This window comes from Cygnus olor, chromosome 2 (genome assembly GCF_009769625.2).
Source record: "Cygnus olor isolate bCygOlo1 chromosome 2, bCygOlo1.pri.v2, whole genome shotgun sequence".
NCBI classification, from domain to species: Eukaryota; Metazoa; Chordata; class Aves; order Anseriformes; family Anatidae; genus Cygnus; species Cygnus olor.
Window position 1 is genome coordinate 54,270,725 of NC_049170.1, and position 21,007 is coordinate 54,291,731.

Sequence of the window (21,007 nt, forward strand, 5' to 3'; positions counted from 1 at the left end):
TCTCTAAGTACTGCAGTGAACAAGCTGAAAAGACCAACTCCTGCCAGCAAAAGCCTCCTGTTATCAATTTAGAAGACCTTGGCTGGGTAGAACAGTTTTGATTGGGTACCTGTGAAGATGTAAGCACCATTTTAAACCCTGAACAGGTGACAAGTGGCAGAAGTGTATTAAAAAGGGCTTCAAAGTTTGCAAACTCAACAGATAAGTAATTCTGCTGAGACCCAGTAACAAGCAAAAAGAGCCTAGTCTGTTTTTTGTTGTTTTGTATTCTAACTCTCAAAGATTACAGGCCCTGCAAGTCAGCTGTTTCATCTAGTAAATTTGAGGGCAGCATAACCCCGTGCAGACAGGTGGCTTAAATACGGGAGGTAATGGAACTGTCGTGCTAAGCTACTTTTACACAAAACACACCTTAATGAGAGCTCTGTGCCCCTAAGTCACAATCCACCTGTTCCCAGAGGTTGATACATGATATTTTGAGCTTCGTGATTCTTGTCTTTGGCTGTGCATGTGTGTAGGAAAAACAATACAGAATGCTGTAATCATTTTAGGTGTGAAACCAGGATTACCAAAAAGGGGGAGAGATGGAAAACAGAGATACCTTATTTTTAAGGAGAATGCAGTCCCCGTTAGGATTTCTGCTTACCTGCTGCCTTGGAAAGGAGGCTTTTCAATAAATTAAGGAAAGGATTTTATACCTCTATCTAAGCCACCTGTTGCCTCAGCCACAAATAGATACCTGCATCTTAACATGAATGACTAATAACATAGGTACTTTATGTTATATACAGGCAATATATATATATTATATATCTAACTTATTTATATGCATTGTATAGATATTTGTAATTTGTTTGTCCTCCATAAAAACGACCATTACAGTTACAAGAGATGGGTGTCCACTCAGATGCTCCGCAGTAGGTTCCTACCACAAGAACTTTGTTCCCCTGTTTCCTCTGCTGCACTGTGTCAGCCTAAAACTAGATAAACCCAGAGAAACACTGGCGCTGTTCATACAGGGCCTGGCACATAAGCCCCTCTCGTCCCCCCAGTACAACACAATAATAGTGATACAGAAGGCTAACCCAGGGAATTGCTCAGTAAATATCGTTCAGGAAATACTAACATCTGTGATAAGACATGAAAAGAAATTCTTACGGTCTCTCAGTAGCTGGGTTTAGACCTAAAGACATGACAAACTGCATAGGGCCACCAAAAATTACACAGCATGGCACCCAGAGCACTCACATGGTGCACAGACTTCATTTTGTTTCCCTAACAAGAGTAGCTGTTGCACTGTGCTCCAGAGGAGAAATGTGCAGTAAGCAAGGCCCAGCTCCCCAGAGCAAAGGGCTTCATTAATCTCTACCATAACTTCAAGGGAATTAAATGGAATTCGGCACAGGTGAATTTTATCTAGCCACCTGCCTCACCATAAACAGTCATTTCTTTACGCTATTGAGGCAGCTGGGTTGAGAGCGAGGTGAAAAACAGAAGTGCCTCACCCTTCTGCCAGTCCTACAAGACACAGGTAGAAATACAACATGCTTTGAGGTGGTACTGCAATCCTGCACACCCTTGCACCGTGATAATACGCGTTCATCAGAGCCAGGCCTGTTGGCAGCTTCAGATGCTGTCTGCAGGGGAAGCTGCTGAGGTGCAGTCAAGGGGAGGGCCTTGAACCTCTGGCAGGTGGCTCTGGGCCATCCAGCAAGGAGCAAACCCCAACCCCTTCCTGTCACCCCATTTAGATCATCGTTTAGTAGGAGGCTGAAGACAAATTTTTTCCCTGAGATAAAATTTCTGGAATATTCTGTCCTCTACAGAGCTATTACTGCGTGGCTGTAGGGCCTGCATCTTCTGTTCTTGATAGGATCTTACTCAGAAATTACACTTCCCCCCATTTCAGAAAGCCCCGGGAACAAGATTTATACCCCATCAAGTTCACTGTGATACAAAGCTAAGAGGTTAAACATTAATGGCTTAGTTTTGGGTTACATTTTCACCAGCCGAGGCTGAAGCTCTCTATTGCCCACAGAACTCTTACAAGGGGCCTATTTGCAAATGATGAAGCAATGACCACACCAACATGGTAATGAGAGCAGTCGGCTATCAGCAGAACTTGACGTGATGTCTACAGACACCACAGCACTGAGAACAGCAGCTGTTACCAGGGCAAACAGCTGAAATAAAAGAGGAAGAAAGGCGGCTTGCAAATAACCGCCTTTGCTGGTCCAAATGGCTCTTAATACTCTTTGTATAAAGATGCACTGTTGTTAACATCTGCTTGAAGCTAATCTGAAGAGTTGTTTGCAAATAGCAAAGCTGGTAAGCACCTGCTGCTTTAGGAAAGATGAACTTTTGCGGGCATGTAACATGCTATTTTATTCCCAGCAGCTCTCACAAACACCACCCTATACAGAAAAGAAATAAATGGACTTTGTGAAGGGCACTTTAGTTGAAATTGGATAGGACTATACACAAGTATTGCCAGATACCAGAACAGTTTAAGAGTCTGGTTCAGAAATATTCTAGAGCCTGAGGGTCTAAGTGGTTTTAGAAAGGCGACTAAGAAAAGAAAACCACTTGCCCGTGACTTAGGTAGATAACATGGAGGTCTATGCATTAATTGGAGTCAAAACTAATCAGGAAAGAAAGTTCCTGGAGCCACTCCTCTAATCCAGTTTTAAAACCGCCCTTTGCATCAGCACGTTTGAGCACAGCACAGATGCCATCTCCCTGGCATGCAGGGAATGCAAGAAGTGCAAAACGTTTGTTTGCTGCATTTCCAGTTCACTCCTGTGCCTTCTGTGCCCTTGTGAGAGCTTCCCCGAGCCACTCTTCTAGTACTGCTCTAGAAGTAAAACATGCTTCTAATTGCCCAGATCTTTTCCCCTCTCTGTCGCTTCTTGAAAAGTAAATGAGGCATTCTCCAGTTGCACAAAATCATGTCCGAATTTGATTGATGTATTTAAAATCCTTCCATTTTGTTTGTGTTTCCACTAGATAGTTCTCTCAGAGTTCTGGGAGAGAGATCATCCACTCCTCACAATGAAATTCCCCGAGTTTCCTTCCACTTTTGTTACTAGACATTCCAGTACTTTTGTTGCCAGTCGGGAAGCTGTCCATTGATACACTGCTCAGCAGCAGCATCTGAGCCTGGAGTCTACTGCATGAATCCATGATGGGCTTTAACTTGACACTTGAAGCAAAAGATTGGTAGAGTGACCCACCATTCCATGCTGTATGCAGAATACCCAGATAATTCCTGCATTTTTTTTTTCTCTACTGCATCTTTGCAGCCTTTGCAGAATTTATTTGGTGTTAATTACAAAGGAGCATCAGCTGCTTTTGCTTCCAGGTGACACTTGCTCCTCAAACAATGACTCTTTCACACACAAGTTTCTGGAAAATCACAGCACTGTACTGATGCATAAAGTGCATTACTTTATGCATCAGAACAGATGATACTGAAGCCATAAAGTGTCTTTCAGAGATCAGAAGTCCAAATTTTTATCTCAAGCCATAAGTTATTAACCACTAATGCCAGTACTACCATTAATCTACTCACATAGAGCATATAGAGTTCACAGTTGCATGTTCACACTACAGTGTGAAAGGTGAGTGCCATTTCTAGGTAGCTAAGTATTTTAAAAAGCCCTGCGAATGCACTGTTCATAATTCTGGATAACCAGGACATAGTGAATACAGTTGCTATGGTTGCAGGCAACAGACAGGGAAGATCTCTACTGCACCTCAGGCAGCAATAACTGATTGTGCCGCTAAATCCACTTACGTTCATTTTTTACTATAGTAATTCACAGTTGTGCTGACTCTGCTGCAGGTAACATTACTGGTATGAGCACCAGCAGGAAGACAGGCACCGTAAATCAAGGGTGCAGTGGGGAAGATGTCCCCAGTCTAAAATAATAACCTTTTAACCTTTTTAACCTTTTTAAATAATAACCATAATAACTAGGTATGTATGCAGAAATGCTCAAACGTACCCATAAAATAATGGCATGTCTCTAAGAGACATCAGTATCTGGTTCTGGTATATCTTGACAAAAATTATAATCCATTCCTGAAGGGGATTCTTCTCCTTTGTTTACACTTGGTTAAAAACATTTAATAGCGCAGAAGAGAACTCATTGCCTTAAGAGATCACGGATCCATTCAGGAACAAAAGACTGTGCTACTACATCAGCTTCACCACTCACCTGAGTACCAGGAATTCAACGAGTCTTCCTTGTACGGTACAATTTTAATGCCACTAACGTGACAAAGAATCTTGCAATGTATTTATCACTAACATATTCCATAAACAGCTCCTTCAAATGCAACCTAAGTCCTGAAGACCCATGTGCCAAGAGAAGGGTTACATTAAGACATTAATTAATGATATTATTACCTCTCTGTGCTACTCCAACTAGGGCAATACTGACTGAGAGGTGTGCGTGCAGTTAGGTACTCAAATGTGCCAAGCATTTTTATTTAAATTGCATTGTAGAATAAAAAACATGTGCAACTCAGCTCCTCTCCCATCATCAGTTCGAGATCACAGGCTAAAACTAGTCTACTTTTTAAAAAATAGCTACAGTTTTCACTCCTGTGAGATGCATAAACTGGATGAATACTTTGCTGTTTCAGTTTAGAGGAAAGCAGAAAGGGGTAGCATCGTAAAAAATTAATAATACTCTCTGAGTCCAGCTAAGCAATATCTATTTCCAGTATTGATTACCAGGGATGCATTTTTAACAACCTGTATCTCTTAACAAAGGTAGCCAATTAGAGGAGCTGTGACTCTGTAAGCCCCTGTCATTTTTCCATTGTGTCTGCCCACCTAATGAATATGTATTAGTTCAATGCACAATACCTCTATAGGTAGCTAAATTCATCAGAACCAATCTAATTTTTCACAACCATTCTTCTAAAACAGCCTCTGCTCTGCTGCAGAGGTGCTGTCTAGATGAGCAGTTTCTGGAATCAGAGTGACACTTAGTGGCAGGACGGAAAAAGTGACTCTCAGTTTCTCAGATTCATTCTGTCTTTTCTACTAGGAGGGCGCATAAATTTTTATCAGCTTATTATCAGTATTTCCTGTTTGTTTGATAATACTATAGATGAGCATTACAATTCAAACCAAAACTGTACTTTTGATTATGAAAACTAATAGAATGATTGGTTTACTTACTTTATCAAGGCCCCTCACTCATAATTCATGTGCTGCTGTGATCTTCTGTAATTGAAAAAAGAAAAAAGAATTTGAGAAATCAAAAAAATACTGAATTTCATAAATAAATGACTTGAATGATCATATCTTTGCACTCTGCTACAATCTGAATTTTGGCAGATCATTTGAACAGTCTGAAGAACAGCATTTTACATCTTTTATGCACTTTAGCACCTTTCTTATGTATAAATGACAGTTCATGATCTTCCCAATTATTTGTTGGACAGAACATTTTCTGTATGTTTCTGAATGCACATCAAGTTATGGTTTACTGAATATGGTATCTGAAAAGAAGGAGACATTTTCACTTTTACATATGGTAAGTGTTTATGTATCACTTATCGTATGTAAATATAATAAATCATGGAATCGTTACGATTAAATATATTTAACAATAGTCTTCCCAAGCATTTTGTAGAAACATTTTAGGTGCAGGGGTTCTGCAGCAGAGTAGCAGTGTGGTCTACCAGCCTTTCCAGCCTTGTTTTCATTGCTGCAGGGAAGATTCATAGCATTAAGTTCAGTGACGGTGCCAGACCTTCTGAGCCTGTGGCTGCCTGGAGTCGCTGAAACCCACAGTTACCCTCAGACATTAATAAGTAAGAGCTGTCATAATACAATGTTCCTTGAAAAGCTGTTTAAAAATAATTTCCGTCTATCTGACACAGGGCCCTGTTGCATCACACATGTCCCTGCGATCCGTTCTAAGCAGTGGGCCATGCCTCTCTCCACCACCTCCACCGCCGCCGCCACCACCTGGACCTCCTCCCATCTTTGATGCAGAAACTGCCAAGGATGAAGGAACGGCATCTCGCTCAGCCCTGTTTGCACAGCTTAACCAAGGAGAGGCAATTACCAAAGGTCAGGAGAAAAGAAAACAAATTTTGACCCTTGAGTCAAACTACATCAACAGCTGCTATACGTACCGCCCCAAATTGCACCAGTGTTTTCGAGTTACATTTAGGCAACTCAGATCTTTCGAGGCTTGCACTGAGCCTGCTAGATGAGACTGCAGAGCAAAACTTCCTTTAGAAGTAACAGCGCTCAGACTTGGTCAGCATTCCTGAAATTCACACTGTTTATGTAGAAGTCTCCGTATAATTTTAAGGCAACCAGGCTAGACTTCTTCAATCCCCAGCAGCTGGTGAACCTCAAAGTTGCAATATATCAGAGTATATTCTCATTTCTGATTCACAGTCAGTGTACCAACCTGTGACAAAATGTGTTCCATGCTAAGTGAGAAGGTACAGCTCACAGAGCAGTGTGGTAACGCTTCTTGTATTAATACTGGACAGTTGTAAATAAAGCGGATGGCTGTGAGTTTAAATACATACAATTGATAAATCAGCCTTTAATGCGGTACGAATAGGTCAGATTAGAAAACAAATCTCGGTTTTATGGATGTAAAATTATGCAATAGCAAGCTTGCAGAGCTCTCTACAGACAGGGAAGGACTAGAAGACATTGTTGCATTTCCTGTTAAAGCTTTTAAGAGAGCCATCCACAGGCTTTAAATAGGTTTTATGTGAATTGCTAAAAATATGTGTGCAGTTACATTTTAGGTGGTTACCTAGGCAAATCTTGAGGAAATCAAAAATGTAAATTCATAGGATAATTTAACCCAACTGCGAATGATTTAGATAGTATCTTTCTTATTTAAATATGAATACCCTTAGGACAAGAAAACAGACTCTTTTACAAGCACCTTTTTTTTTAAGGGCTTCGACATGTCTCTGATGACCAGAAGACTCACAAGAACCCCAGCCTACGTGCCCAAGGTCCATCCGTTCGTTCTCCCACGAAAAGCCATACTCCAAGTCCCACCTCCCCCAAGAATTCCCCGCAGCAGAGCCATGCCCCTGTCTTGGAGCTAGAGGGAAAGAAATGGAGAGTGGTGAGTTCCAGCCACACCTCTGTATTGCACCTGAACACTGCAAACCAGCTTGAGCAGTGGACGTCTTGCAAAAGGTTGTCCATGATCAAGATGCAACTAATCAAAGTTGCAGCTAAAAATGGGCTAATTCTGTATTGCTCAGCCTTGCTGCAGTTTAGCCATTAGTATCCTCTAGGATCTAAAGTTAATTCATCTGTCTCTGAGAATCTGAGACAATTCGTCTGAGCAGGAGAATGTCACAGGGTCACAGAATCACAGAATGGCTGAGGTTGGAAGGGAGCTCTGGAGACCCCTAGTCCAAGCCCCCTGCCAAGAAGGGTCACCTCGAGCACACTGCATAGGATGGCATCCAGGCAGGTTTTGAGTATCTCCAGAGGAGACTCCACAGCCTCTCTGGGCAACCTGTTCAGTACTCTGTCACCCCACAGTAAAGAAGTGTTATCTCATATTCAGCCGGAACTTCCTGCACTTCAGTTTGTGCCTGTTGCTTCATCCATCGAGTGTAAATGTTGCTTCATCCATCGAGTGTAAATGTCCCTTTTATCTCTACAATGAAAGAAAACTTCCCCATGTATTGCTCCTTATTTTCTGTGGTAACGGTTTATGGCACCTGTTCGCAATACACCGTGTAGACCACATTTTGGGGCACGGAAACTTGGTCTGCTCTTCAGGCTGCCAGTTCTATGCTGGATGGGAGCCAGGCAACAGTTTTGCGAGTGCATTTTTAAATTGCTGGCAGCATGACATCTTTGCTACAAAACTAATGTTTTCTTGTTTGTTTGTTTTTTTCTCTTGTTGTGTGCCAAGTTCTTCAGTTCTAAAATATACACAGGTGCCACCTGAGGCTGAATTAGGTGAAATATCCCATCACCAAGCAGATCCGATTTTTAAGCCACTGGCAGGATATCGTTCTATTGTAATGGTGCAATGACTTGAGGATACGTTGTGCTGAACTCTGTCTGACTGTTAGCCAGTTAAAGGCAACCAAATAAATAAACTTTCTTTTGAAATAGGAATATCAAGAGGATAAGAATGACCTGGTCATTACCAACACTGAACTCAAGCAAGTGGCCTACATTTTTAAGTGTAACAAATCTACACTTCAGATAAAAGGAAAAATCAATTCAATTACTATTGGTGAGTGGATAGCTCAGCTGGGCTTTAAATGCCAATCTTGAAAAAACTGACTTATGTGATTCATAATGCATCTGAATCATTCCATTCATTTTAATGGACTGGTCACCAGTGCTCAGCTATGCAGTACAAGACTGGGAATTTTTGTAGTTGATGCAGCAGGTGTGCATATGTTTGCTTTTATCTCACCTTTCCTATTTATGATTGTTTTTATTTTAGACAACTGTAAAAAGTTTGGCCTTGTGTTTGACAACGTTGTGGGAATCGTGGAAGTGATAAATTCCAGGGATATTCAGATTCAGGTAAATATCTATTTGAAAAACAAAGATAGGAAGAGAAAGAGAACAAGCAGAAAGAAAAAGCCCAACATGTAGCTACAAGAGATCATTAAAAACTCCTATGAGCACACCAAGAATGAGCACACCAAGAATAAGAGACTGATGCATCTAAACCTATCTTCATATGCACTAAATTCTGCCGAGGTATTTAGAAAGTGCCTATGAAAACTATTGAGCATTACTGAATAAACCTCATTTAGTCCAGCACCTTCTGGTTCCAGCGAAGCTGAGAGATCTATACACTAGACGTGTTATTACTTCTGGCCCTAATTTTGTTGCTTTCATGGTAAACAGCTCCTGGCACTTGAAAGTTTAGCGGTGCTTCACAGAACAAATGCTGGCAGTTAGCTAATTGCTTTTTAAGCCTAGAAGCTGGTTATTTTTCTTTCTTTCTTTTTTTTTTTTATTCTCTCAAGGAAAATGTTCAAATAGACTGTTAAAGGACAGCTAAATGACAGAAAGTGAAAGTAGGCACTGGGATTTTAAGAATCTCCCCTGCTAGCAACATGACACATTATAGGAGTAGATAATATAGACATCTGCCTAGAAATGGGCTGTGAGCCTCTACTGATCTCGTCTTTGACAACCAGTGAGCAAAGCTTCATCAGAGATCATCTTCCTTTGTGGTTCTTGTGAAATGAAAATACACATATTTTTAATCCATCTATTGCCCTCTCTGTAGGCGACATTGCCCCATTCAATACAGAATCACAGAATCACAGAATTGTAGGGGTTGGAAGGGACCTCGAAAGATCATCGGGTCCAACCCCCTGCCAAAGCAGGTTCCCTAGAGCAGGTTGCCCAGGCAGGCGTCCAGATGGGCCTTGAATATCTCCAGAGAAGGAGACTCCACAACCTCCCTGGGCAGCCTGTTCCAGTGCTCCGTCACCCTCACCGTGAAGAAGTGCTTTCGCATGTTGGTGCAGAACTTCCTGTGCTCCGTTTTGTGGCCATTGCCCCTTGTCCTGTCCCCACAAACCACTGAAAAGAGGTTGGCCAAATCCCTCTGTCTCCCACACTTAAGGTATTTATTCCCAGGCAGCCTGCCTGACATTTATGGCACTTCACTCATTCAGTTCCAGAGGGCTGACCATACATGGTCTAATACTGGGCTGTGTCCAACCAACACAATCTAGTTTCAGGAAAGGCCTTTGGGATGTATTAAGTGAAGTACATCTTTAGGATGTATTTCACTTAACTGGGATGTATTTTAAGTGAAAAGGAAATGAAATGTGAATTAAATTATATTAAACTGCCAGTCTTGATGAAAGGTGAGGTCTTTTGCTTACAAGGCTATGCCTGCTGTATGACTTTCAATGTAGACAATCCCACTCCATGCTTTACAAATGCTGGTCACAGCCACCACAGTAAAAAACAGCAAGGTGTTTTTTTTCATATTTTGAAACTCTTGCAAGTGATTGACATTGCTACCAGCTGTGCATCATTTTCTGAACTGTAACAAGCAGTTTTATTCATGATCACTACATGTCTTCTTATGGCATAGGCTGTTAAAGATCCCACGCATTTGAGTGTTTTTTAAAAAATAAATAATTTTTATCATTACCGCCAGAACTATTCATGAGAGATGAAAAATTCATATGTAATGAATAGGAAAAACACAGCTTGTTAATATTCAAACAAAGGGGAAATATCTTTTCTAAGAACAAAAATTCTTTTGATTAAGCAGGTTCTATGAATATTGCATAAGGCTTCTACGCCATATAGCAGAGTGGAGTTCCACTTAAAAGTCTGGCTATAAGCTGCTTGAATCAGCCAGCTTCTGCAGGGTTTGAGCATGCCAAGTGCTCAGAACCTCAATTTTCTCAGTATTTGAAGACCTGAGCTCATAAATTGCAAATACGTGATACATTAATGCAACAAATTTCAGTAAATTCACCCTACAGATTTTGCTATAGTTACTTCAATGCCATTCTGCTTCACTCTCCTTTTTCCCAGTGGCATTTTATTTCTTGCCTGATGTTTGCAAAAACTGTTACATTAAACACACCCTCCTTTTGCTCTCTATTGCATGACATCCTGTTGAAGAAAAGAAAGATCAGTTTAGGATGCATTAAAACGTAGAACAGACTTTGGGATCCAGGTGGGATGCAAAGGACAGACGACTTGCTCTTTGTTTGCTGTCACATTTAAGGAACTGAAGCTGAAATTATATTCTTAATTCGAATAATGAGGGACACTCTTTTTTTTGTTGTTGTTTGCAAGTATATATCTATCACATGCTGTTCCTGCTTTATGGCTCAAAATAACCTTTGCCCTTTTGATACACTATCCAGAGCGTATTGCTGTCCCTGGCTCCTGCCAGAGAGGGCAGGAGGAGGAGGAATTTTTACTGACAACTGTGAGGCAGCCAGTTAGCCAGGTAGAAATCTTTTAATCTGCAGAACTGTAAACAAGAGAAGATTTATTTCCCTTTCTCCCCTCAAGTAAATCCTTTGCTTGCTTTTAAGGTGACATAAGAAACATCTTTAAAGATTTAATTAAATTGATCTCGGTACTTTTTTTAGAACTGAATCTTGCCTGAAGGGGATAAAAACCCTTTGTGTGCTCTAAAACCCTTTGTGTGCTGTAAAACCTGGAAGAGCTTTGAAGTCTTTAGAATGCATTACAAAACACTTGTGAGTGGTGCTGTAGGCTGGGATCTTTCATTTGCCCAGAATGGGTTGGAGTTGACGTGTTTGGTTTCTTACCAGTCTCACTGATGAACGAGGTGAACACTGCCTAAGCTTCAGCACAAAAATGTCACTGGAAGTAGAGAGAATGGAGAAATCACTTTCATCCAACCATATATTAAAAGTTTGCTGCGTATTATAAGTTTGCTGTTGCATATAGATCTTTGTCACCACCACCAGGAATTTCAGTGCCTAACAAATGGACAGCTTCCATCTCAAATATAAGCATCGTGCAGGCAGCTGACATACAGATGAGATGCTGGTGGCCAAAACTAGACCTGCAGGCAGTAAGGATTTTATTAATAGTATCTGTGTTTGCTTTTCAAGATTTGACAATATTTCCTTCTGCAGGTGATGGGGAAAGTGCCGACCATTTCTATTAACAAAACAGAAGGCTGCCACATCTACCTCAGTGAGGAATCGTTAGATTGTGAGATTGTGAGTGCCAAGTCCTCTGAGATGAACGTCCTCATCCCCCAAGATGGTGATTATGTGAGTGAGATTATTTTGGAAGATTTTCTCCCCCTACCCAACTTGCCTTGGTAGCTAAAACTGCTAGGAAAGTAAGAGCTAACATACCTCACATATTAAGCTCACCAAAAAAAGTGGTTCAAAACAATTGAATTTCTATGTACCAATATCTCAGTGATTAGTGCAGAAAATGTCTTTTTTTTTTTTTTCTGGGTTACAAAGTAATTTCAAAGATTAGACATTATTTCTTCCCATTTTGACAGGTGATGGCTTCATCTCCTGTCCATTTATTTTTATTTTTTAAATTGGTAACTAAACATAATCTTCGAAAGAAACTCACTTCACACATTATATGAGAGCACTCAAGCCTGAAGAGGATGATGCTAAAGCTAAGCTAAATATATTACTACTACAGGTGAAATAATACAGTATTATATACTCATTTTTTTCTAAAGCTGTTATATGGGTAGCATCTGTCCTACTTTTTCTAGTATTTTCAAAATGTTGTTCTCAGAAGTCACTGAAACATGAGGATTGCATTTGCCGATGCAAAGGCTTCTTCTTTGTTCCAGTGAGACTTTCCTCCTCAGCCCTCCAGCATTTCTAATAAAGTCATGCTCTGTCGCTTCACACACCAGCAAGGGATCATGGAGGTAAAGTGTACTCGTAATAGTTTAACAAGAGAAGTTTTAAAATTGCACTGAATGGCTGTAGTCAGAATTTCTCACAAATCTTTCACTCTGGAATATTTACAGTAGAAGAGTTTAGGCTTTATAAAAGAAAATACGTGATGAGAATTTGGATGCTCCACATTTCCAAAAGTGACTATTGGATGCCTATCTTCAGACAACTAAGGGAACAATTTTCAGTGGGTTCATATTCACCTACTTCTTAAATAGAAGAAAGGTCTCTTTGATGAGTTTCTCCCCAAAACACCAGTAATATCTGAATTTACTGGCTATCAAAACACCATGAGATCTGAAACAAAAGTCCTTCCCTCCACATTTCTGTTTACTGGGATCTGAGGAAGACCCATGGATCTCTTCCGCTTTCACTGCACACATGAAATGGACGGAGACTTTTTTCAAAGTTCTGCTTTGTGTTGTGTATCCCATAAGGGATGCCGTGTCTCTTGAAGTATATCCCATGTAAAATGATAGGATGTTTTTTTCAGATTTTTTTCTTCTGTATTATATTATTGTTTTCCTCCTTGAAATTAGTCTCCTCACTAAATCTCCACGTTGAAATCCTTTCTACTGTCTTCCAGGTCAGTCACTGATGGAGTCTAAGGTCATTTCTGGCATGAGGTTTATTTAGTTAGTTGTTCCAAATAATGGCGCGAGAGGGCTTATGACAAAGCAGCACCATCCCAAGGCTATTTGAAACTGGGTAGCAATAAGGCCTTTTCCTGTGTGGCATTGTAAAATAGCTTCCTAGGATAATGAGGAAAGCCTCTCTGTAATCCTGGCATGTCTGAGCTATCAATGCTTTGTCAGTCATGTAGCACTAACTGGTATTCCATCAGTTTTCAGGAGGTACCAACTGTTTATCTAACCATCGCTGTTGCTTTTTTTTCTTACCAGAAAGAATTTCCGGTTCCTGAACAGTTCAAGACAGCGTGGGATGGATCTAAGCTGGTCACTGAACCTGCAGAGATTGTGGGTTAATTTCCTAACACCACGCAGCACTTGCTGACCATGATCAGACCATAGCCAGCATAAGCAAAGCAGTAATGTAAAGAACTAGGAACAGCAGTAGTTGCTACTGCTGTGATAGGCCTTCAAGCATTAGCTCTGCATGCTAGAAACAATAACTCATCTGGCACGCTTTTGTTAGACATCCCAGTATTTTTCAGGTTTCCACAGTTTGCCTTCACTTCCAATTTTAATTCTAAATGATGTCATGTGAATGCAATGCAGTAACGCCCCCACCCTCCAGGCACACCATGGGTTTGAAATACTTTATACATAAAGCCAAAATTCTGCATGATACACTTTGTTATCATATTGCTTCAGTGCATTCCTTTTTATGTTTTTGCTAATCAAAAACAGCATTAAGACTCTACGACGTTTATTTTTAGCTGTTAAGCTATTCTGGTACAATGCAGTAAAAATGTTCCCCTAGAGAGAACTACTGGCTCCTCGTAGTTCTGTGGCAATCATAATGGGTTTTTGGTTTGTTTTTTAAGCAAGCAAAAAAGAACAACCTTCAGCCATACGTTTTGCTAATGGAAGATGAAAAAACGTGATATTTTAATCAAACACTTTTCTAATATGTATATTTAGAAGATTCCTATGTTTTCAGCGAAGACAGATTTTATTATGGTACACACAGACTTGCTGTTGCCCTCTCATTTCTTGCAAATCAGTAATTCTTTCTAAACTAAAGCCTCATCTAAGTTAAAACCTTGCAGCAGATCACTTGAAAGTTTTTTGATACTCGGGTATCTTTTTTTCTTTTGTTTTTGAGACAGTCTCCCATTCTTTAAAATTTCACATTGTATCTCGCATCCTCTTCAGCAAACTGAGAGAGGCATACGTCAGATACCACTTAATTTGCTTGCTAATAATCTTCCTTTAAGGTGTTGCTATTGTGGCTCCTATTCATTAAAATATCCTTCTGTTTCTTCCCTGCATTTGTAAGCCTTACTCAGTTTCAAATATGGCCATGAAGCAAAGCCAGGAATTTATGTCAGTAGTTGAGCCTCAATAAAGGCCATGTTTAGCCCTTTGATTCTACTTTATAGTCCCTACTGTACATGCTTTTTTAACAAAGGTGGAGTATTGTATACATTTGTACTATTTCAGCACATAGTACCAATAAAATTTTAAAAATTTAAAGTCAGCATATGTTTTTGATCACTTGTAATACTTTGTAATGGTGAAATCACAGTGAGATGCTTGCAGAGCTAGTTACAAGCTAAATTTTGTGCCTAATTTACGTTGAAAGTACATTAATCCTTGAGGGTTTTTCAGTATCTTTGACTGTAAACCCAGTACAATGTCACAACCAGTAGTGCGCATTCCGCAAGGTTTTGCTATCTGATGTTGAATCTATGTGTATAACGTGTTTGCTTTAGTACATACCATTTTTTCAACAGTAAACTTCTTATGAAATAAAAAGGAAAATGTACTTGTTTAAATACAAAGTTGTTCAGAGCTTGCTGTATTGTACTCTTGGTCCTATATGATTTCCCCTTCTTAAATGCTGCTTCAAAGGCTTAACAGAGAACAAGTAGCTCCTCCTCCCGTCTCATCGAACATTGTCACTTCTGCTGCCATAATCCACCGGGCAGTGGATAGCGGGTATTCTGCAGGCTAGCAGATAAACCTGGAATTTCATGCATATGACTTCAGTGACAACCACAGAATCCAGCTTTCCATGATTCTCGTTTTTAGGTACACCTGTATTTTCCAGATATTATGTTTAGGGAGATGGTCATGACCTGGTGCAAGTTTATCAGGTTTGCATTCTATTTTTTGCTTTTCCCATTGTTTCCCTGTGTGGCCATGGATGTGTCCCTCCTGTGTTAACAAACTCCACAAGCGGTCCACTCCACATTTCACTTGGATGTGCTTCATATCTGAAAAGAGGGCATTGCATACTTGTTGTGATAACAGGATTGTTGAAGGATTGTTTAATCTTGAAATCATAATTTGCTCCATAAAATAATCTCATTCTGGAGCTTTCTGACCTGAAATACTGACTCTGTTTTTATCTAGCCTCAAATAGGGACGAAGTCATATCGCAAAGACAGGAAGCCACATGCTGCCTTGCAGGTGTGATACAAAACAAGTGTCAAAGGTTTAATGATAAGCAGAAAGCAGTGAGACAGCTCTGCCTTACTACGCAAATTCCTTTAGTTCTTGAGAAAGACTTAACTCCCCCCTCCCGAACAGGTGCGTGATGGCTGGTTTACCTGCCTGAGTCTTCTGTTAAACATCTGAAAGCAAACTCCCTTGTGGCTGGGCCTTCTCACTAACGCTCACACTCCTGCAACGTGCAAGACCCAAATACAACTTTTGACTGGTTTGCTACCAGGAGGAAGTCTCATGCAGTAACACTGTGTGCCTGACAGCCTGAACACACCTTAGAGCTTGGTCAGAGAGCACGGCTTTAAGAGATAAGGCAGAAGGCATAAAGGTAACTGCTGGCAACTGGAGAAAAGGCTAGAGATCATGCAGTGTTAGACACCAGAAAAGTGGAGTGGGAGACAGACATTGTAAATATGCAAACATCTTTTATCCAGTTTGCATAGTCAGCCACGGGATACAAATCTGTGACCACGTTCTGTCAGCTCCAATCCTCATGAAAAATATTTGCCGTACTTTTTCAGTAGATTGGACTGTTCTCTGCAACCTGTCTTCAAAAATACAAAGGAATGCTACATGAACAAAACAAATCCAAGGCTCTGGTTCTACCCTACGTGAATTTGTGTACAAGTAAATGTTAAAAGCCCCTTTTCTGAAAAATCAAGTATGCCATGAGTTAGAAATAATCATGTGTGTTTAATGGCTGACTCCAGCAAGGAGTGAACGGCTAAATGCTGGGCAGCCCTAATGTTCTGTCGGTCACTTCTCGTTACTGCATGCCCTCACACAAGATATGCTGCTTATTTCGTCTTGTTCTGTATCAGTTCTGCACTGTTCTAAAACGGCGCTTGTGCTCTAAATCTGTCAAAACAGAAAACAGTACCTTTGGTGCATATATTGTTATGGAACAAATGTGTCTGGTGTAATTATCCTGTTCATTTTTATAAGCCTGCATGGGTCAGATATTCACCAGGCTGTGAATCAGCAGTAAAATACATAAAAAAGAGCAGGAGATTTTACCCGTGTTCAAATGTAAAAAGCATTTTCCCTCTGAGAAGCTTCCACAGATCTCATACTTTCTGAAACGGAACCTTAAACAGAGCCTCATGGAGTGCCACAAGGGGAAGTGCCAAGTCCTGTGCCTGGGGAGGAGCAGCCCCCGGCACCAGGCCATCCATGTAGACCAGCCTGGCAGAAAAAGGGCCGTGGGGTCCTGGCGGACACCACGCTGAACGTGAGCCAGCAACGTGCCCTTGCCACAGAGCAGGGCAACGTGTTGCCAGCACATTGAGGGACGTGATCTTTCCCCTCAGCTCAGCACAGGTGAGGCTGAATACGTTGCCTCATGCAGGGCCAGGGGCACGGAGTGAAACACAGGAGGCTCCCTCTGAACATCAGGAAGCAATGTTTTGCTACCGGGGAGGCAGAGCACGGGTGCAGGTTGCCCAAAGAGGTTATGGGGCCTCCCTCCTTGGAGGTACTCAGAAGCCATGGTGCTGGGCAGCCTGCTCGAGGTGGCCCTGCCTGAGCAGGGTGGACCAGATGGCCTCCAGAGGTCCCTTCCCTCCCCAGCCAGTCTGTGGGTCTGTGACAGCAGTTTAGCTGGTCAGAATATCGCTTACTGAGGATTACTGGAAATTAGAGGCACCGAGGTAGTGACTCCATGCATCCACCAGATGGCAGAAACCAGCTGAGGCCCTGGCAATCGCAAACTCTTACCGTCAATGAAAAAGTGCTGGACTACTCACCATCTGCAGGGGCCGTGTACACCGTGCGTCAAGGAACTGGGAAACCCTACTCTCCAAAAGTCCCTGTTAAGATATTGAAAGACTACGTTGATTTTAAAATGACCATCTCAGTACAAGGAGAAGGCTTGAGTGAGATGAATAAGGAAGAAGAAAAACCATCTACTCATTACGAAAGATTAATCTAAGATTTTGAACGCCACTGATCATACTTCCACTAAAAGCACATCTCATTAAAAATACCTGATTGAACTTAAAACTAATATTTAGCAGAGCTATTGAAGATTAAAAGGTAAGTTATTTCAAGTGTGCATTTGAAAATCTGAATACTTGTCAGTGTCCTAGGGAATTAGGTATTTGTTAAGGCTTCCCAGTGCCATAGCTGTTACTCATAGTTCTTACTATTTTTTGAGTCCTCGCTGTTTCTGGATCTGCATGAGTTCCTTCAGTGTTACTGTACTAAATGCATCTTCATGGATCTGTGCATCGTATTTTCTTCCTGGAGACACCTGTCCACCTGAAATCCTTCAGGGTCCCAACTCAGTATTCACCCTTAATGCACTCTCCTTCCATGCTATTCTAAAATGTGCAAGGGGCTGCCACTTTTTTTCACAGACAACTGGAGCTAACGTGCACTTGACTACATGACGTGCTAGCAAGCAGAGCAGTTATCAAGGACCTCTCAGATGGGTTCATTGCCCCTGCTGGAGGTGGTCTGGGCCCATTCCTGTGAGAATATCACCCATAAGTGGCTACTGCCCTCAGAAGGTGTCCATAACCAGGCACCTGACACACGAAGCAATCATTAGGTGAAAATCATGAGTAGCACACCCTGAAGAATGTCCTGGCTATCAGAAAACAAGAGCCTGCTCCCTCTTTCTGGTTGAAATAATCCTGAAAAAATCTTTTTGGGTGCCAAATTTTCATAGAATAGACAACACTCTACTTCACTGTCCCAAACTCTGTGGTGACTTTCTAGGCATAACCCTTCTTGCCAAACTCTTGCTGCATGCCAAGGACTTGACCTGAGTACCACCAGCCACCAAAGACCTTTCTTCTCCAAACTTCTAGCTCCACCCAGCCAGTGCTGCTTCAGTGGAGGCAGGCTCATACTTCCTCGCTGGGCACAGTAAAAAACGTGCTGTTAAGTAACTAAGCAATTGATAAGGCTTCCCAGTGGCACAGCTATTATATTTCCCAGACTCCTAAGTAAAGCTCTTTTCTGATTGCTCTTCATTCAAATCAGGTCAAGGCAAAAGGCAAATAACAGAATTTGCACACAACTCTTAAAACAGACAATACTGCTAAAAGGCAACCACACTAGAAACCTACGTACCCTAAGATGAAAGTGGAAAAGTTCCTTTTTTTCTCTAATTTGTTATGGTTGTGGTTTTTTTTTTTTTTTATTAAATGTGACCATGAGGATACTGATATCTGTATGTATCACACGTGAAGCTGCATGTTAGAAAGAAAATGTCTCAGCAGACCATGGTAGCTTGAGAGCCATCTCCCCTCCAAAATCCTCAGTTGGACATGACAGCCTGGTTTCACAGTGAAAGGCTAAACTGATTTAATTCAGGGGACAGCCGTGCAGTAGATTCCTCTAAAATTAAATATATAGTGCTTTACTTTCTACTTAGGCAAATGCATACACTTGTTTTTCTGTTCAAGTTTAATGTTTTGTACCTTGCTTGACCCAACAAGGGGTAGAGTTCTCACTCCGTGGTTACCCTGCAGTTTCAGTAGCGAAGAATCTCTATATCCAAGATTTGTGTTTAATTTTACTCTATACATACATATACAGATGTGGCACAAATGCTTACATAGCATGGAGGTATGAAAGTTGCTCTTCACAGCAATTAGCTGCTTTGTAATGACAAGAGGTTGCTGCTGATTAATGGCCACCAGTTCTCATCCAAGGACTCTTTAGAATAGAGTCCTGTTACTCTCCTATTACTAGGACACTTTAAGGTGAGGCAGATGTGATCTGAATCCCCCAGGCAAAGAAGGAATTGAACTTTTCATACATACAGATGAATGCTTCAGCAAACCCTTGGTTTTAAAAACTGGTTAAGACCTTGCCTTGAGAACAAGATGCTTTGGAAGCACTGCTGTAGCTCCTGATAGCTAGATTTAAAGCAAACCAGTGCTCTGTTACTTCCTCTTGATTATAAAAGGCTTCCACTCAAAAGTGATAGATTGGGCTTTTCAGCACTTACCCACATGGAAAGAGCTTAAGATTCATTTCCAGATTCCTCCTAAAAGCTGCAATATCTGCTTTTAGGTGTTTACCTCCCTTTCAAAAGGTTTCCTATTGCCTAAATCTCTTTTCTAGAGAAGAGGATATTTAACTGTCGATGCACTCAACCACTTATTTTCATCAACCAGTACAATGAACTACCCAAGATCATTCCCCTTTCTGACTCTGCTCACAAGAGAAGGCACACTAAAGTAGGGAGAACAGAGTGATACAGAAGGTCGTGCGTACTCCCATCACGTGTGGCAATCGCATAGCTGCGAAACAAGACTTTTCGTGCTCAGAAAGGCAGTGAGCTCCCCACCACCTGCACGCCTTGTTGTTACAGCACCTCTTTATCATATGCAGCATAGAACAGAATAATTTGAACACCTGCATTATATAGAATTTCTGAATTTGTGTTTTTGTTTTTTTTTTTTGAGGCAGAAGAACTAAACGCTACTGACTGAAAAAAAATGGGAATGAAGAAATACTGCATTGTTTGTCTCCTCTACCTTTTCCTCTCCTTCTCCCTCTCATCAGTGATTCAGTTTCACCTTGAATACCCAGCGTAACTATACAGCGAATCCCAACTGGTTATGGGATTACCTAAATGGTATGGGATTACCCTAAAATTTACATGTGACTGGCAACATTATGTGAAACCTGTGAAACCTTGTAATTGTATCTACAGATCTGATCTGGCCTGACACTTTCATCTTGATGGGTTTATGGTGAAAACCCAATTTAAAAACAGTGAAATTATTTTCATCACTATAGCTTTTTCATTTTCATTCATCACTATAGCTGATGAAGGACAAGGTGAAATGTTATAAAGGAGGAAGCTCTGCTATGCTACCTCTATTTTTTCCAAGCTAGATTTTCATCAGCAGTTAATAGCCATGTTAAGATAATGTATTCTGGGGTTTCTTACACGTGATTGTGGGACTCTTGGAGGTATTCTTTTTTTCACAAATCCACACTCCTTGCCCTTGTCTTTCATCAAATGGTCACCTCTAAGCTACCACAGTGCATGGTTTTCTTTTGTACACCTCTATCTTCCTTCTATTTCTTCCTTCCTTACTCTCATTCTGCATTGTTCTCCCTAGTCATGCTAAAACTCGCTGTATTTCCCAGATTGGCTACCCATATTGATTTTGCCCAGGTTTATGTTACAAAACACATGCCATAAGAACCCTATCTACAAAATGTGTGCCAGAACATACGATTTCAATTAATTAAGGTGGTACAGGCTATTTGCCAAGCACTTTGTCAATTCACCTCAGCTTGCCTATACCAGAGGCTTACACCACAGAAACTACTTCAGCTCTTAAATGAGTTGGGGATGCATGGGGATATAGTCTGAGAGAGGGTGTTTTTTGATTTTTTCTTGTCAGGTGTCCCATGTGCAGTGTTAAAAATGTGAAACTCTCCGTGACTACAGCATGTACCAC

The 21,007-nt window shown here is 41.0% G+C and overlaps 1 protein-coding gene across 1 annotated transcript in view; it reads left to right on the plus strand.

The window, feature by feature from the left end:
• CAP2 (cyclase associated actin cytoskeleton regulatory protein 2) overlaps positions 1 to 14,908 on the plus strand; it is a 64,837-nt gene extending 49,929 nt beyond the window's left edge. Inside the window, exons 8-13 of the mRNA XM_040548532.1 lie at positions 5,902 to 6,094; positions 6,952 to 7,127; positions 8,141 to 8,264; positions 8,481 to 8,563; positions 11,641 to 11,781; positions 13,344 to 14,908. Of these exons, the coding sequence (XP_040404466.1) occupies positions 5,902 to 6,094; positions 6,952 to 7,127; positions 8,141 to 8,264; positions 8,481 to 8,563; positions 11,641 to 11,781; positions 13,344 to 13,427 (801 nt within the window). The 3' untranslated portion in view covers positions 13,428 to 14,908. The remainder of the gene's footprint in view (positions 1 to 5,901; positions 6,095 to 6,951; positions 7,128 to 8,140; positions 8,265 to 8,480; positions 8,564 to 11,640; positions 11,782 to 13,343) is intronic.
• Positions 14,909 to 21,007: the final 6,099 nt, after the last annotated feature.